General features: G+C 41.9%; 1 protein-coding gene across 1 annotated transcript in view; it reads left to right on the top strand.

Moving 5' to 3' along the window:
* LAMA3 (laminin subunit alpha 3) overlaps positions 1-19,243 on the top strand; it is a 366,270-nt gene that overhangs the window by 312,393 nt on the left and 34,634 nt on the right. Inside the window, exons 41-48 of the mRNA XM_069731213.1 lie at positions 1,688-1,801; positions 7,589-7,707; positions 10,414-10,494; positions 10,621-10,727; positions 10,977-11,018; positions 13,008-13,159; positions 13,452-13,562; positions 18,553-18,664. Coding sequence (XP_069587314.1) covers positions 1,688-1,801; positions 7,589-7,707; positions 10,414-10,494; positions 10,621-10,727; positions 10,977-11,018; positions 13,008-13,159; positions 13,452-13,562; positions 18,553-18,664 — 838 coding nt within the window. The remainder of the gene's footprint in view (positions 1-1,687; positions 1,802-7,588; positions 7,708-10,413; positions 10,495-10,620; positions 10,728-10,976; positions 11,019-13,007; positions 13,160-13,451; positions 13,563-18,552; positions 18,665-19,243) is intronic.

Here is a 19,243-nt window from a genome sequence, read left to right as displayed (position 1 = left end):
CCTCTATGGTTACCTTCCTGATGCATCGCCGACCCCCGATCATGTGACGGGGGTTGGCGATGAAATCATTTCCGGCCGCCCAGCCGGAAGTGCCGGTTAAATGCCGCTGTCTGCTTTTGACAGCGGCATTTAACAGGTTAATAACGGCAGGTGAATAGCAATTTCACCCGCCGCTATTGCGCGCACATGTCAGCTGTACAAAACAGCTGACATGTCGCGATTTTGATGTGGGCTCACCGCCGGAGCCCACATCAAAGGGGGTGACACGGCATGCGCAGTAATAGTACGGCGCATGTCGTGAAAGGGTTAATATATCATACAGCGCTAGATAGCTTAAAAGCCGGTAATTCAACTGCCGGCTTTTCCTATCTTCTTCTCAAACCCGACATGATATGAGACATGGTTTACATACAGTAAACCATGTCATATCCCTTTTTTTGCATATTCCACACTACTAATTTTAGTAGTGTGTATGTGCAAAATTTGGGCGCTTTAGCTATTAAATTAAAGGGTTAAATCGCGGAAAAAATTGGCGTGGGCTCCCGCGCAATTTCCAGAGTGGTAAAGCCAGTGACTGAGGGCAGATATTAATAGCCTGGAGAGGGTCCATGGTTATTGCCTCCCACCCCGGCTAAAAACATCTGCCCCCAGCCACCCCAGAAAAGGCACATCTGGAAGATGTGCCTATTCTGGCACTGAACTCGAGCCTGGGAAAATATTCTGAAAAGTTCCCAGGCTCGAGTTCATATGAGGACATCCAGCAGAGGGCACATCACCGCAACTGAAGGTAACTACAGGTCATTGACCTACATTCCATTCATTCCCCGGGGTTTTACAGGCAGGAGCACAGCTGCATTAGCAGAGCTTCTGCTTGTAAAATTAGTTAACCCCTTCAGATGGATTTACATTGTTGGACGTGACAGAACGACAGGAGATATGGGATATTGTTGTTTTTTTATTTTTCCTTTGTCTTCAGGTGGATTACCAGTATAATAAAATATTACAAAAACCTGTGTATTTATTTCATTAAAAGACTTTGTAATAATGTATGTGTTTTTTAACCATTTCATACTATTGAATTATTAATGGCTAGGTGTCATAATTGACACCTCTCCATTGTTAATCTGGCTTAATGTCACCTTACTATAGCAAGGTGACATTAACCCTTCATTACCCCATATCCCACTGCTACACGTGAATGGGAAGAGAGTGGCCAAGTGCCAGAATAGGCGCATCTTCCAGATGTGCCTTTTCTGGGGTGGCTGGGGGCAGATGTTTTTAGCCAGGGGGGGGGGGGCTACCGTATGCAATCCGTATTTTCAGCACCTCTCTTACATCCGTAAAACACGCTAGTGTGAGGCCAGCCTAAGGCATCGTTCATATATTCCGTATTTTATATCAGTATTTATAAGCTAAGGGTGGAACAATCAGAGGAAAAGTAGAATAGAAACACGTCACCACTTCTGGATTTATCACCCACTCCTAGTTTTGGCTTACAGATACTGAGGTATAAAACTGACCAAATACTGAACGTGTGACCGTGGCCTAAAGGCTAGCTTATGTAATGAACCGAGCAGACACTTTTGGTCACATAGTGCGTCTGATGCTAATGCTTTTCTTTTAGCCAAGCTTGTACTATATAAACCTGGATATACAGGATCCTCTTTAATCTTCTCTCCTCTCACAGGCATGTGCACCCGGGCATTATCGGGAGAATAAAGGGTTGTATCTCGGACGATGTGTCCCTTGCAGATGTAATGGGCACTCCAGCCGATGCCATGATGGATCTGGAATATGCATTGTAAGTTCCATTTCATGTCATTCCTCAGAAATTTTGATTTGTTAAGACTGCTGCAGGGCCGACACCGAGACTTGTTATGTCTGACTACAATATAATCGCTCCTCACAGTAATGCATTTTGTGGCTTGCATGTCTGCAAAGTCGCTCCAGTCAAGCGTGTCGCCACTGCTTTCTTTTTTTAATTGCTGTATGCCAGGATTTTTGAGCAAAATATCTCCTGAAAATTGTTTGCCATGATTTTGATTAATCTATATTTTTTTTAAATTGTCTGATTACAAAAGTGTTTGTGGCCTGAGCATTAATAGGTTACTTATATGAGAGAACGGAAAATCATCTAATGATGAATACTGATAATAAGAAGTATGGCGTTCACCGCATTGGATAGTTCATAGGGCACAGCTGAGAAGTATTAGCAGAATTAGGCTGTGTGCACTCTGAGTATTTGCAGCAGACTAGTGATGAGCGAATATACTCGTTACTCGAGATTTCTCGAGCATGCTCGGGTGTCCTCCGAGTATTTTTTAGTGCTCGGAGATTTAGTTTTCATCGCCGCAGCTGAATGATTTACATCTGTTAGCCAACATAAGTACATGTGGGGATTCCCTAGCAACCAGGCAACCCCCACATGTACTTATGCTGGCTAGCAGATGTAAATCATTCAGCTGCGGCGATGAAAACTAAATCTCCGAGTACTTACAAATACTCGGTGGACACCCGAGCGTGCCCGGGAAATCTCGAGTAGCGAGTATATTCGCTCATCACTACAGCAGACGTTTCTGCACCAAAGCCAGTGTCGGCAGCAAAAGTGCCTGGTAAAATATGCCAATTGTGACATATTTAAGGCTCATTCACACGTCCGATTTTTCCACGTACAGAAAAAACAGACTGATTATTCTGATCAGACTTTAATCAGACTGTGGTCCGGCTGGTATCTGTTTCTCATACAAGAAGGAAAAAAAAAAGTTTCTCCGACGTTTCTATTCTGATGTCATCCGAGTGCAGTTCGATTTTTTTTTTTTCACAAATCCATAGACTTGCATTAACGATTTTGATTCGCCCCTCGGATCATAATCAGACATGTCACTACTATTTTCCATGGGCCTCTCGGTCCACAAAAAATCATGGACATGTGAGTATCCTCATAAACTATCACAGGTACTAGTGCTATCTATAAAAAACATGGATAGCACTCGTACCTGAAAACGGACGTCTGAATGGGCCCTTAGGGTATGTGCACACGTTGTGGATTGGCCACTGCGGATTCGCAGCAGTTTTCCATGAGTTTACAGTACCATGTAAACCTATGGAAAACAAAATCCGCAGTGCACATGCTGCAGAAAAAAATGAGCGGAAATGTAGCGTTGTTTATTCCGCAGCATGTCAGTTCAAGTGCGGATTCCGCAGCGGTTTACACCTGCCCCATAATAGGAATCCGCAGGGGAAATCCGCGGTAATTCCGCAGGAAATCTGCAGTGCGGATTACCTGCAGATTTATCAAAATCAGTCCAGAAAAATCCGCAGAGTAATCCGCAGCATGTGCACATACTCTTATACATGTGCTCTGGGTGCGTTTTTATTTGCGTTTTTCCATTCATGTGAAATAATTGACACTCTGCAGATTTTACAAAATGTTTTGAAGGTTCAAACCTGCAAAGAACAAAATGTAACGTGTGCATGAGATTTCAGAAAACTCTTTCACTTTACCTCAGTGATTTAATAAACATTTCTCTGGATATCCTTATGGACTTTAACCCACAGTTTTGTATAGTGGCCAAGCTGGCTAATTATTACTACATCTGCCTGAGGAATGCTGATTGACGAGCTGAGTTTTCTTTTATATTTTATCTTTAAATCCGAAATTCAGGGGCAACATCCAGAAATATGTGAGCAGTTCTGTCCGAAGCTGGACCTGAGCTCTGATTGTGGATATGCTCGATCCTTATACATTAGGCATTATATACGTACATACATGTAGGGATGACTTACTTATAAGGCTTGTTCTTTTAGGATTTTTTTTTACATTTTACAGAATGTTTTTCACAATGTTATATAAGTGATGAATCCAGCTTTGTAACTTGAGGGTCATACGACCCGATGTAAAAATCTATGATTGAACTCCCACTAAGGCCACATTCACACATCCAGTATTTGGTCAGTATCTGTAAGCCAAAACCAGTAGTGGAGCAATCAGAGGAAAAGTATAATAGAAACATATGCACCACTTCTGGATTTATCACCCACTCCTGGTTTTGGCTTAGGGCTCTTTCAGACGTCCGTGATCCTCAGATCGCAATGCACGGACTGGCTGTGCATAGAAATATATGAAGTTGTCACACTTAGGGTTGTGAGACGCACAGCCAGTCCATGCATTGTGATCTGAGGATCATGGACGTCTGAAAGAGCCCTGAGTAGAAATGAGCGAACCGGAACTTAAAAGTTCAGGATTCGTACCAGACAGTTAGTGTCCGGTGCTAAATGCCAAACACGGACTTCTTCCAGAAGACCGTTGCCATGTTTGGAGTTCTGGGGGAAGTACGAGAGAGAGAGAATTTTCCAGCTCAAAAGTCCAGGTCCCAATTGCTTTCAATGAGGTTTGGGTTCTGGTTCCAGATTAGGTACAGTTCTCGTACCCGACCCAAACTTTGGAATGAAGTACCCGAACTCAAACTTCCACATGTTCACTCTTATCTAGCCATAAGCCAAATCCACAAGTGGCTGAAAAATGCAGAAGTGGTGACATGTTTCTATTATAGTTTTTCCTCTGATTGTTCCTCTCCTGATATTGACAAATACTGATGAAAAATACTGAACGTGTGAACGTGACCTTAACTTGTGCCATTTATAAGACTTGTGTGGCAGAAGGGCTTTTAAGTCCCTCAGGCACCAAGGTCCGGTGCCTATGCTACATCTGATCCTTAATTCCACCCCTGTATAAATCATTTCTAATGACATTATTTGCATGTATAAATCACTGACAATGCTTGCTTTGTGGCTGAGTTTTGCTGAAGCTGTCAGATCTCATGGAAGAGTTTGCAGAGTTAACAGTTGTGTTTAGGGAGCGGCTGTACATACATACAGGACAAGCTGCTACAGGATGGCGGACTCCGCATATCAGACTATGAGAACAGTCAGTAATTCTGCATGTCCTCATGTGTTATAAAGGAAAAGTGTGACTAGACGCATGACTTTTGGATATGGGATGGACCCCACTCCATCTTAAAACCACCATAACTACTGTAGACCTAGGTACTAAATAAATACACAAAACACATTATTTTGGTTGTCAAAATGGCCACAGCTTTTATTCAAATCACAGGATTAACCCCTTCAAGTCGCGGCCCTTTTTCATTTTTGCGTTTTCGTTTTTCACTTCCCTCCTTCCCTGAGCCATACCTTTTTTATTTTTCCGTCAATATGGTCATGTGAGGGCTTATTTTTTGCGGGACAAGTTGTACTTTTGAACGACACCATTGGTTTTACCATGTCTTTTACTAGAAAACGGGAAAAAAATTCCAAGTGCGGTGAAATTGCAAAAAAAGTGCAATCCCACACTTGTTTTTTGTTTGGCTTTTTTGCTAAGTTCCCTAAATGCTAAAACTAACCTGCCATTATGATTCTCTAGGTCATTACGAGTTCATAGACACCTAACATGTCTAGTTTATTTTTTATCCAAGTGGTGAAAAAAAATTCTAAACTTTGCTTAAAAAAAAAAAAAAGTGCCATTTTCCGATACCCGTAGCGTCTCCATTTTTCGTGATCTGGGGTCGGGTGAGGGCTTATTTTTTGCGAGCCGAGCTGATGTTTTTAATGATACCATTTTTGCGCAGATACGTTCTTATGATCGCCCGTTATTGCATTTTAATGCAATGTCGCGGCGACCCAAAAAACGTAATTCTGGCGTTTCGGATTTTGTTCTCGTTACGCCGTTTAGCGATCAGGTTAATGCTTTTTTTTAATTGATAGATCGGGCGATTCTGAACACGACGATACCAAATATGTGTATGTTTGATTTTTTTTTAATTGTTTTATTTAGGATGGGGCGAAACGGGGGTGATTTAAACTTTTATATTTTTTATATTTTTTTCATATTTTTAAAAACATTTTTTTTTTTACTTGTGCCATGCTTCAATAGCCTCCATGGGAGGCTAGAAGCTGGCATAGCCTGATCGGCTCTGCTACATAGCAGCGCTCATCAGATCGCTGCTATGTAGCTGAAATGCAGGTGTGCTGTGAGCGCCGACCACAGGGGGGCGCTCACAGCAGGCCTGCATCAGTAACCATAGAGGTCTCAAGGACCTCTATGGTTACCTTCCTGATGCATCGCCGACCCCCGATCATGTGACGGGGGTCGGCGATGACGTCATTTCAGGCCGCCCGGCCGGATGCGGTAGTTAAATGCCGCTGTCTGTGTTTGACAGCGGCATTTAACAGGTTAATAGCGGCGGGTGAATAGCGATTTCACCCGCCGCTATTGCGCGCACATGTCAGCTGTACAAAACAGCTGACATGTCGCGACTTTGATGCGGGCTCACCGCCGGAGCCCACATCAAAGGGGGTGACACGGCATGCGCAGTACTAGTACGGCGCATGTCGTGAAGGGGTTAAATAATCACAGTAGGAGTCAGGTGGAGTGCTAGTACATTGGGATTCACAAGTACTGCGATATCCCCAGCTGTCTGACATACAGCACCAGGACAGACAGCCATAAAGGGGCGGCACGCCCTGGCTTGCCATTCAAGCAGAGCCAGTAAACTTTCAGGGCACCAATGACCCTATTGTCTTCACTCCTGTGCTTAACCACTGTGCCCGCCCCTGATTGATGTTACCATTACAACGTCCTTGAGGCTGGCCACCAAAGCCGAGCCTGCTCGGTTTTACATCCTCTATTAGTTAAAATGAGTCCACCTTAACTTGTCTGCAACTTCCACCTGACTCCTAAACCACAAAGCGTTGACGGGTTATAAATTCCAAGTCTCACTTGACACTTTTTTTTTTTTATAATTAAATCATTTTTGTAAACTTAAAAACTAGAAGTCCCTGCAAAAGCATTAATGGGACTAAATTTGGCAAACCTCCGACTCACAAAGAGTCATCCTACAGCGCTCAGGAGAGGAAAAAACCCCTGTGGAGGAAACCTCTAGGGAACCATGGCTGAAGGATTGCCTTTCCCTTGGGCTTGGAAGGTTACCGCAAATAATAACTCTTTATAGCCAATATACAATTGAACCTGGTACAAGATATACAATGACAAATTCAGAAATACAATCAAGCATTTATCATTATACAAGCAATAATTAAAAAGTTTTAGCACAGAGATTATAAACAGGGCGGGAGGGAGGGTAATGTTTCCTCCTGTCCATCCTGTGAAAGAAAGAGGGAGAGCCAGAGTTGACTCCCCTATATAAGCCCCACCCTCCTCACAGTAATACACCGCGCACAAACATCTAAACTCCCTCCTCTTAAAGCAACAACTGTCTTGTTTAAAATCTACACCGGAATACAAACAAAAGCTGCAGGAGTTCTCGGTCCACCCATCCCCAAGTCATGTCCACCTGGTCTAGTCTCTGGTGGTTTCTTGATAGGTGGTCTGGATCATAACCATTACATTACCACATAGCCATTAAATAAGAGCATAGACATTGCAACTAGGGTCACTATTTAATCGGCACAACTGTTGGCACAGGTGAAGAGACGTGAGAAAACAGATTCAGCAATTATGTTCTTATTTACAAGTAGTTGTAAGAAATATACTCCTATACCACTAATTTGTCCCTGACTCTGTATGTAGAATTGCCAGCATAACACGGAGGGTGACAACTGCGAGCTGTGCAGAGAAGGCTACAGCGGGGACGCCACCCAAGGCTCATGCACCTTATGTCCCTGCCCTCTCCCTGTGGCCTCCAACAGGTGGGTTTCACATTTGTGATGAACATATTGTACTATAAGTATGAATCAGTAGAATATTAGAACATTTTTAACATATTCAATAATTGAAGGGAAATCATACAACTGATTCAAAATTTTCCATTTAGTGAGCATACTATATAGAATTATTCCTATATAGGTCTTCCAGACAGAATTATGGCAGTATAAGGCTATGTTCACACGCTGCAGAATGGTGTGCGGATTTTTCTGTACTGATTTTGGTAAATCCGCAGGTAAACCGCAGTAAATGGATTTACCGCGTTTTTTCTGCGTTTTTTTTGCGGATTCCACCTGCGGTTTTACACCTGCGGATTCCTATTGAGGAGCAGGTGTAAACTGCTGCGGAATCCACACAAAGAATTGACATGCTGCGGAATATAAACCGGATTTTGTTTTCCATAGGTTTACATGGTACTGTACACCTCATGGAAAACTGCTGCGGATCCGCAGTAAAATCCGCAGCGTGTGCACATAGCCTGAGTGCTGTAAGATGGCTATAACCATAACCAATCTACAATAGGGAGAACTATATTAAAGGGAATCAGTCTCCAGGTGTTTGCCTCCTTATTTGAGAGCAGCATAAGCTAGAAGAAGAGACCCTGATTCCAGCAATGTTTGCTGCTTGCAGTAGTTTTGAAAAAAAATAACTGTTACTAAGTAGTATATAGCTGGAATCAGGGTCCCTGCCTCTACATCCTGCTGCTTCCAGATGGGGGAACAAAAACCTGGTGACAAATTGACTAATAATATGCCAATTCTGTTGTATATTATGAAGATATGTCTACCACAAAGAGAACTGTTCTGGTGCACAGGACTGGTTCTTATGGCCATAATGTACTTGTGACACATCAAAGTGCAAGATAATGGTGCAGAGTCAACTTATGATGTCCGCTAGATGGTATTTTGTAGATCTCAAATTTCTGGTGATTAGTGACAAATATTTTTGTATACATGTGTGTATGTGTGCGTGTGTGTGTGTGTATGTATATATATATATATATATATATATATATATATATATATACGGTATATAAATTCTTCACTCTGTTTTATTGCATCCATTTGGTAAATTCAAAAAAGTTCATTTTTTTTCTCATTAATGTACACTCTGCACCCCATCTAGACTGAAAAAAAACAGAAATGTAGAAATTTTTGCAAATTTATTAAAAAAGAAAAACTGAAATATCACATGGTCATAAGTATTCAGACCCTTTGCTCAGTATTGAGTAGAAGCACCCTTTTGAGCTAGTACAGCCATGAGTCTTCTTGGGTAAGATGCAACAAGTTTTTCACACCTGGATTTGGGGATCCTCTGCCATTCTTCCTTGCCGATCCTCTCCAGTTCTGTCAGGCTGGATGGTGAACGTTGGTGGACAGTCATTTTCAGGTCTCTCCAGAGATGCTTAATTGGGTTTAGGTCAGGGCTCTGGCTGGGCCAGTAAAGATTGGTCACATAGTTGTTCTGAAGCCACTCCTTTGTTATTTTAGCTGTGTGCTTAGAGTCATTGTCTTGTTGGCAGGTAAACCTTCAGCCAAGTCTGAGGTACAGAGCACTCTGGAAGAAGTTTTCATCCAGGATATCTCTGTACTTGGCCGTATTCATGCTTCTTTCAATGACAACCAGCCGTCCTGTTCCTGCAGCTGAAAAACACCTCCATAGCATGATGCTGCCACCACCATGTTTTACTGTTGAGATTGTATTGTGCAAGTGATGAGCAGTGCCTGGTTTTCTCCACACATACTGCTCATAATTATCACCAAAAAGGTCTATCTTCATCTCATCAGACCAGAGAATCTTATTTCTCATAGTCTGGGAGTTCTTCATGTGTTTAGCAAACTCTATGTGGGCTTTTAGATGTCTTGCACTGAGGAGAGGCTTCTGTCGGGCCACTCTGCCATAAAGGCTCGATTGGTGGAGGGCTGCAGTGGTAGTTGACTTTGTGGAACTTTCTCCCATCTCCCTACTGCATCTCTGGGGCTCAGTCACAGTGATCTTGGGGTTCTTCTTTACCTCTCTCACCAAGGCTCTTCTCCCACGATTGCTCAGTTTGGTTGGACGGGCAGGTCCAGGAAGACTTCTGGTGGTCCCAAACTTCTTCCATTTAAGGACTATGGAGGGTACTGTGCTATTAGGAACCTTAAGTACTGCACAAATTATTTTGTAACCTTGGCCAGATCTGTGCCTTGCAACAATTCTGTCTCTGAGCTCCTTGGGCAGTTCCTTTGATCTCATGATTCTCATTTGGTCAGATACGTACTGTGAGCTGTGAGGTCTTATATAGACAGGTGTGCGCCTTTCCAAATCAAGTTCTACCAGTTTAATTAAACTCAGCTGGACTCCAATGATGGAGTAGAACCATCTCAAGGAGGATCACAAGGAAATGGAGAGCATGTGACTTAAATATGAGTATCTGAGCAAAGGGTCTGAATACTTATGACCATGTGATATTTCTGTTTTTCTTTTTTAATAAATTTGCAAAAATTTCTACATTTCTGTTCTTTTTCCAGTCAAGATGGGGTGCAGAGTGTACATTAATGAGAAAAAAATGAACTTTTTTGAATTTACCAAATGGCTGCAATGAAACAAAGAGTAAAAAAATTAAATAAATGTGAATACTTTCTGTACCCACTGCATATAAACACCTTTTATTTTCACAGTGTTACATTAATCATCTTTCTTCTTTATAGTTTTGCTACCGGATGTTCTGGAAGTGGCAGAAATCTCAGGTGTTTCTGCAAACCAGGATACAACGGGTTCAACTGCGGAGAGTAAGTATACCTTCCTGTCTAATACAATATGTGGCTGCATTCATGATGTGTGTTTTTAGCCGCGTGTACACTCACAGCGCCGTGTCATGTAGCATAATGTTCACGTATAGATCTTCTGTTTTCTAGATGTGCACACGGCTATTACGGGAATCCTATAAGGCTTGGCGGCAAGTGTCAGCCATGTAACTGCGGTAACAATGGCCAGCTGACGAGCTGTGATCCTCTAACAGGAGGTAGGAATGAAGATGAATGTCTCTTTCTAGTTTATCCTCATTATTGTCATTAATCACTAGAGGTTTCGGCTCCATACTCATGGACTTGGCTCCAGGCCACAGCATAGTTTTCGTTCATTAGATGCTTCTTACAGGGGTAATAATATGTTGAGATAACTTTGTATCATGAAAAATGAATAAATGAACTTGTTAACTGCTCGAAACAATTTAATTAACGTGATGTTGTATATTCATTTCCCTCCATTACAGAATGCCTAGATGAAGATCCCAAAGACACAGGAGATGATGGCTGTAAGTGGTGACACTAAATGTGAATCTATCAGTAGAAAGTATATACAATCCAGGGGGAACTGCAGATATGTTACATCAAGTCCTCGTGTTTTCGCAACTTTCTGGTGGTCTTGGCTACTTTATACAATATATGCAGGAAAACAAAGAGTTGTCACATGAATGTGTTATATCTGCCTATGTAAGACGTCAGTCTAGACGTGTCATTGTAATAATAATAATAATAATAATTTTATTTATATAGCGCCAACATATTCCGCAGCGCTTTACAAATTATAGAGGGGACTTGTACAGACAATAGACATTACAGCATAACAGAAATACAGTTCAAAACAGATACCAGGAGGAATGAGGGCCCTGCTCGCAAGCTTACAAACTATGGGGAAAAGGGGAGACACGAGAGGTGGATGGTAACAATTGCTTTAGTTATTCGGACCAGCTATAGTGTAAGGCTCAGGTGTTCATGTAAAGCTGCATGAACCAGTTACCTGCCTAAGTATGTAGCAGTACAGACACAGAGGGCTAATACTGCATAAAGTGTATGAGAACATGATGCGAGGAACCTTTTTTTTTTTTTTTTTTTTTTTATTATAAATAGGCCACACAGGGATCGTTAGGTTAATGCATTGAGGCGGTAGGCCAGTCTGAACAAATGGGTTTTTAGGGCACGCTTAAAACTGTGGGGATTGGGGATTAATCATATTAACCTAGGTAGTGCATTCCAAAGAATCGGCGCAGCACGTGTAAAGTCTTGTAGTTAAGATTCCCACCAGTTTGGAGATTATAGGAGTCAAACAATGCAAACAAATTAAAATACTGGCAAGTAATTCACTGGTCAATTTATAGGGGTTGTATGTGAAAGGGACGCTAAGACAGACACCCAGGGGATGGATAGTCCGGAAAAACATCAAACCAGGGGCTTAACTGTACTGGGTTAAAAAGCCTCTTTGGCCCAAATAAGAAGACTAATATTATTTAAGACCTGTGATACTTTGGGGCTTCAAATTACATCACTGGGTCAAACCTAAGTTCTCAAGCCGTAGCATGTGACATGTCTGTAAGCTTAAAATCAAGGTCTCCTTCCTTTGCTTTTCCTTGGCAGCACAGTGTATGATAATAATCTTCATTGTACCATGATGTACTTTATTTGAGTAAGGAGTACTGTGCTATTAACATTGAGACAAAAGTTGCCCTAAAATTTTAACACCAAAAGTTTAGGAACCACACATTGTAGAAGACCCTGTTTTCTATGGGTCTATATACCCTCACAGGAGGAGACCTGTCACTCCAGGCAGCGGAAGGGGAAGTCACCAGAGACCCACCTGTCTGATGAGTCTCCCGTGTGTCTCGGTCCCCGACAACTCTCAAAGTATGATATTCTCTGAAACGCCATAGCGAACCATCGCCAAACATACCTGGCTGAGACCATACATCCAGTGCCTGATACATGAAGTCTGTGGACTGGGCAGCATGTATCTGCTGTCAGGTTCCCCTTAAAAGGGAACCGGTCATCTGGAAATTGCTTTTTATCTATAAATATCTGTACAATCTGCAGGTAAATATCATTACAATGCTGCCCGGCCACCTTACTCAAAGTGCGGCTACCAGGAAAAAGTGGCGGCTGAATCACTCCCCAGCACTTTGACAGCTCACTCTGTGTTTACAGCTGCCGCTAACAGTATAGTAAGTGGTGCCATCCGCAATGACTGTAGACCCATGAGTGTGTCCCCATGACTGAAAGCTGCCGGCTTCTAGAAGTATATTAGTGCATTTTTTCCCGGTAGCTGCACTTTCCCGGCCATTTTCAGAGGTAGCAGGTTTCCTTTAGGGCTGCGTTCGCACATTGTGACCACATTGCATTTTGTAATGCAACTAATCGTTTTGTGATTTTCTAAAATTGTGGGAAAAATGTTACTGATTTGTAACAGTTACGTGTGAACGCAGATTGAATCGTAATCTGGTGATCATGAGTTTGTGACTGTTTGTTTCCAGCTTGTGACACCTGCGTTGATACTCTCCTCATCGACTTAATGACGATAAATGATCAACTCAACCTAATTAAGGCGAGATTGCAGAGCATCAATGCCACGTCCCGCGCACTGGAACAGATCAGAGCTCTAGAAGCCCGCATCCGAGAAGTCAAAGTAAGCAAAAGTCTGCTTTACCAATAGCCACTAGTATAATGTGATGGGAATATATTCTGTTACATCCCCTTTGTCCCATGTTGTTAATCTCATCTGTGCCATTAGATTTTTATTGTCCCATCCCTAAGACATGCCTAAATGTATGAAGTGGAACGCGTTTGTGTGCACCTTAAAGGGGTTTTGCAGTGCTGTGAAATTGATTGAAATTCACAAAATCTTGGTTATTTTCCAAATATGGACACAAATAACATTTTTACTAAGAATTGTATTTATTTTTGGATTTATTTTGCAGCGACAATATGACAGTTACAACAGTAAACTCTCAAGTCAGCGTCAGAAAGTGAACAGCCTGGACACAGAGACTAATGCACTCAAACTGCAGATAACAGGTCTACTGGAAAAGGTGAGCATGAAGTAATGTAAGAGAGGGGGCTCCTGTGTCTAGGAACGAGTTCTAAACCTATACCTGACCTCACATTCTACTCTTAACCCTTTTCTGCCATTAGACGTACTATTGCGTCCATGTGGGGTGGGCTTTACTTCCCAAGGACGCAATAGTACGTCATATGCGATCGGCAGCGCTCACGGGGGGAGCGCCGCCGCTCGCGGCCGGGTGTCAGCTGTTTATCGCAGCTGACATCCGGCACTATGTGCCAGGAGCGGTCACGGACCGCCCCCGGCACATTAACCCCCGGCACACCGCGATCAAAGATGATCGCGATGTGCCGACGGTACAGGGAAGCACCGCGCAGGGAGGGGGCTCCCTGCGGGCTTCCCTGAGCCCCCCGCAGCAACGCGATTTGATCGCGTTGCTGCGAGGGTCTCACCTCCCTCCCTGCTCCCTCCAGCCCCGGATCCAAGATGGCCGCGGATCCGGGTCCTGCAGGGAGGGAGGTGGCTTCACAGAGCCTGCTCAGAGCAGGCACTGTGAAGGCTGCAGCGCTGCATGTCAGATCAGTGATCTGACAGAGTGCTGTGCAAACTGTCAGATCACTGATCTGTGATGTCCCCCCTGGGACAAAGTAAAAAAGTAAAAAAAAAAAATTTCAAATGTGTAAAAAAAAAATAAAAAAAAATATTCCAAAATAATGAAGAAAAAAAAAAAAAATATTATTCCCATAAATACATTTCTTTATCTAAATAAAAAAAAAAAACAATAAAAGTACACATATTTAGTATCGCCGCGTCCGTAACGGCCCGACCTATAAAACTGGCCCACTAGTTAACCCCTTCAGTAAACTCCGTAAGAAAAAAAAAAAAAAACGAGGCAAAAAACAACGCTTTATTATCATACCGCCGAACAAAAAGTGGAATAACACGCGATCAAAAAGACAGATATAACTAACCATGGTACCGCTGAAAACGTCATCTTGTCCCACAAAAAACGAGCCGCCATACAGCATCATCAGCAAAAAAATAAAAAAGTTATAGTCCTGAGAATAAAGCGATGCCAAAATAATTATTTTTTCTATAAAATAGTTTTTATCGTATAAAAGCGCCAAAACATAAAAAAATGATATAAATGAGGTGTCGCTGTAATCGTACTGACCCGAAGAATAAAACTGCTTCATCAATTTTACCAAACGCGGAACGTATAAACGCCTCCCCCAAAAGAAATTCATGAATAGCTGGTTTTTGGTCATTCTGCCTCACAAAAATCGGAATAAAAAGCGATCAAAAAATGTCACGTGCCCGAAAATGTTACCAATAAAAACATCAACTCGTCCCGCAAAAAACAAGACCTCACATGACTCTGTGGACCAAAATATAGAAAAATTATAGCTCTCAAAATGTGGTAACGCAAAAAATATTTTTTGCAATAAAAAGCGTCTTTCAGTGTGTGACGGCTGCCAATCATAAAAATCCGCTAAAAAACCCGCTATAAAAGTAAATCAAACCCCCCTTCATCACCCCCTTAGTTAGGGAAAAATTAAAAAAATGTATTTATTTCCATTTTCCCATTAGGGCTAGGGTTAGAGTTAGGGCTAGGGCTAGGGTTAGGGCTAGGGTTAGGGTTAGGGTTAGGGCTAGGGTTAGGGTTAGAGCTAGGGTTAGGGCTAGGGTTAGGGTTAGGGCTAGGGTTAGGGCTAGGGTTAGGGCTAGGGCTAGGGTTAGGGTTAGGGCTAGGGTTAGGGCTAGGGTTAGGACTAGGGTTAGGGCTAGGGTTAGGGCTAGGGCTACAGTTTGGGTTGGGGCTAAAGTTACAGTTAGGGTTTAGATTACATTTACGGTTGGGAATAGGGTTGGGATTAGGGTTAGGGGTGTGTCAGGGTTAGAGGTGTGGTTAGGGTTACTGTTGGGATTAGGGTTAGGGATGTGTTTGGATTAGGGTTTCAGTTATAATTGGGGGGTTTCCACTGTTTAGGCACATCAGGGGCTCTCCAAACGCGACATGGCGTCCGATCTCAATTCCAGCCAATTCTGCGTTGAAAAAGTAAAACAGTGCTTCTTCCCTTCCGAGCTCTCCCGTGTGCCCAAACAGGGGTTTACCCCAACATATGGGGTATCAGCGTACTCAGGACAAATAGGACAACAACTTTTGGGGTCCAATTTCTCCTGCTACCCTTGGGAAAATACAAAACTCGGGGCTAAAACATATTTTTTGTGGGAAAAAAAAAGATTTTTTATTTTCACGGCTCTGCGTTATAAACTGTAGTGAAACACTTGGGGGTTCAAAGTTCTCACAACACATCTAGATTAGTTCCCTGGGGGGTCTAGTTTCCAATATGGGGTCACTTGTGGGGGGTTTCTACTGTTTAGGTACATTAGGGGTTCTGCAAACGCAATGTGACGTCTGCAGACCATTCCATCTAAGTCTGCATTCCAAATGGCGCTCCTTCCCTTCCGAGCTCTGCCATGCGCTCAAACGGTGGTTTCGCCCAACATACGGGGTATCAGCGTACTCAGGACAAATTGGACAACAACTTTTGGGGTCCAATTTCTTCTCTTACCCTTGGGAAAATAAAAAATTGGGGGCAAAAAGATAATTTTTGTGAAAAAATATGATTTTTTATTTTTACGGTTCTACATTATAAACTTCTGTGAAGCACTTGGTGGGTCAAAGTGCTCACCACACCTCTAGATAAGTTCCTTAGGGGGTCTACTTTCCAAAATGGTGTCACTTGTGGGGGGTTTCAATGTTTAGGCACATCAGTGGCTCTTCAAACGCAACATGACGTCCCATCTCAATTCCTGTCAATTTTGCATTGAAAAGTCAAACGGCGCTCCTTCCCTTCCGAGCTCTCCCATCCGCCCAAACAGTGGTTTACCCCCACATATGGGCTATCAGCGTACTCAGGACAAATTGTACAACAACTTTTGGGGTCCAATTTCTTCTCTTACCCTTGGGAAAATAAAAAATTGGGGGCGAAAAGATAATTTTTGTGAAAAAATATGATTTTTTATTTTTACGGTTCTACATAATAAACTTCTGTGAAGCACTTGTTGGGTCAAAGTGCTCACCACGCCTCTAGATAAGTTCCTTAGGGGGTCTACTTTCCAAAATGGTGTCACTTGTGGGGGGTTTCAATGTTTAGCCACATCAGGGGCTCTCCAAACGAAACATGGCGTCCCATCTCAATTCTAGTCAATTTTGCATTGAAAAGTCAAATGGCACTCCTTCGCTTCCGAGCTCTGCCATGCGCCCAAACAGTGGTTTACCCCCACATGTGGGGTATTGGCATACTCAGGACAAATTGTACAACAATGTTTGGGGTCCATTTTCTCCTGTTACCCTTGGTAAAATAAAACAAATTGGAGCTGAATTAAATTTTTTGTGAAAAAAAGTTAAATGTTCATTTTTATTTAAACATTCAAAAAATTCCTGTGAAGCACCAGAAGGGTTAATAAACTTCTTGAATATGGTTTTGAGCACCTTGAGGGGTGTAGTTTTTAGAATGGTGTCACACTTGGGTATTTTCTATCATATAGACCCCTCAAAATGACTTCAAATGAGATGTGGTCCCTAAAATAAAATGGTGTTGTAGAAATGAGAAATTGCTGGTCAACTTTTAACCCTTATAACTCCCTAACAAAAAAAAATTTTGGTTCCAAAATTGTGCTGATGTAAAGTGGACATGTGGGAAATGTTACTTATTAAGTATTTTGTGTGACATATCTCTGTGATTTAATTGCATAAAAATTCAAAGTTGGAAAATTGCGAAATTTTCATAATTTTCGCCAAATTTCCGTTTTTTTCACAAATAAACGCAGGTACTATCAAATAATTTTTACCATTGTCATGAAGTACAATATGTCACGAGAAAACAATGTCAGAATCACCAGGATCCATTGAAGCGTTCCAGAGTTATAACCTCATAAAGGGACAGTGGTCAGAATTGTAAAAATTGGCCCGGTCATTAACGTGCAAACCACCCTTGGGGGTAAAGGGGTTAATATCCAACTTTTATTATTATGGTTCATTTCTTACTATATTTTATAGTGGATCTCTGTTTCTTGTAAGTCAACTCAAAATCCCCATAGACTTAGCTTTAAATCATTGCACTCTGGATGCCTGTAACCATTACTTGGAGCTTAATGTGTTCTTAAACTGAATCCTTCACCAAGTTTTTGCCATGAAATCTGAGAGCAGGATAATTGAGAGACAGAGACACTGATTCCAGGGATGTGTCTCTTACTGGGCTGCTTGTTTTAGTTTTGATAAAATCACAGTTTTATTAGCACGAGATTATCACTAGAGGACTAGTAAACCTGCTGCCAGGGAGTCACGCATATTTGAGTTCTTTATAACCCTGCCCCCACCACTGATTGGCAGCTTTCTGTGTACACAGAGCAGGGGCAAAAAGCTGACAAACAGTGGTGTGGGCGGGGTTATACAGAGCTCAACATTCAGAGAACTGCTAGATCTGCAGCAAAGAAAACAGTGATTTTATCAAAATGACAGCAAGCAGCCCAGTAAGTGATACACCACTGAAATCAGGGTCTCTGACCCTACCTCATGCTGATCTTAGATGGTGTAGCAAAAATCTGGTTACAGATTCCCTTTAATGAGCTTACTGTATAAAAAGTATGCAGTAAGCTCTTTAGCTCCCTCTAGTGTTGGTGCAGGCAGATAGAATCTAGAAAACCTGTGTCAGTGAAGATTTAGAGGTCTAGATGAAGGAAAAACGGAGCTCCGACCACTATAAAAATATCAAGTAATGAATCGGCACAGAATTTTGAACATATTTAGATTGCAAAATGAAATGTTATATTTCTACTTTGAACATGATATTATCAGTAAAGTGCATTAAATGATTTTACAACATTCTAATACTTTTATGTTTTTTTTTATTTTGCGGACTGGTAAAGTGGTAGATCCTAACTGTGCCTGAAACCGCTAATAGACCAATTAATACACAAGCATTTATATTTATTCACACTTTCTCCTTCAGGCTGAAATGAATTCTAAGAAATATGAATCCATCATGATGAATGCAGAAGATACTTTCCGCAATGCTAGTCACATGCTGCTGACCGTAGACCTGCTCATAAAGAATATTAATAGTAAGTTATGATTGCAGTTCGGTAAGCTGGTTTCAAAATGTATTATCCAATATATAGAAAATCTATAAAAGCAATAAAAAAATAAACATGTTTATTACAATATCATATCCTAACCCCTTAGCAGCCGATCTATTTGGGACCAGTCATTTTTTCTTATTTTTATTTTTGCATACCCTGAAGATTTCATAGTTGGTGTTGGTACTAATGAAGTAATACCAATTATATTTACTTGTTTTCAGACACAGTAAATCATTTTTAATAATTTTTCTTATGTGCACTGTATTATGCCTGTGGGCGCATTCCCACTTGCGATGAAATCGGACAAATGCAATCTGATGAAAAATCTGATTGCTTTCGGACCAGTGTTATTCTATCATTGTGTGTTCAACTGCATTTTCTTTCCAGATCGGATCACGATCAGACTGGAACAAACTTGCAGCTTGCTGCAATTGTAATTGGAAATCGGATCGCATCCCGCAATAGAAGTCAATGGGTGCGAGAAAAAAAAAATCACACAGCACTTGGACCATGCGAGTGCTGTCTGATTTTTACACAGCGATCTCCTTAGAAAAGCCGGCA

Source organism: Ranitomeya imitator, chromosome 6 (genome assembly GCF_032444005.1).
Source record: "Ranitomeya imitator isolate aRanImi1 chromosome 6, aRanImi1.pri, whole genome shotgun sequence".
NCBI classification, from domain to species: domain Eukaryota; kingdom Metazoa; phylum Chordata; class Amphibia; order Anura; family Dendrobatidae; genus Ranitomeya; species Ranitomeya imitator.
The sequence above is the reverse complement of the archived record's forward strand: the minus strand, read 5'-3'. Positions and strand labels throughout refer to the sequence as shown.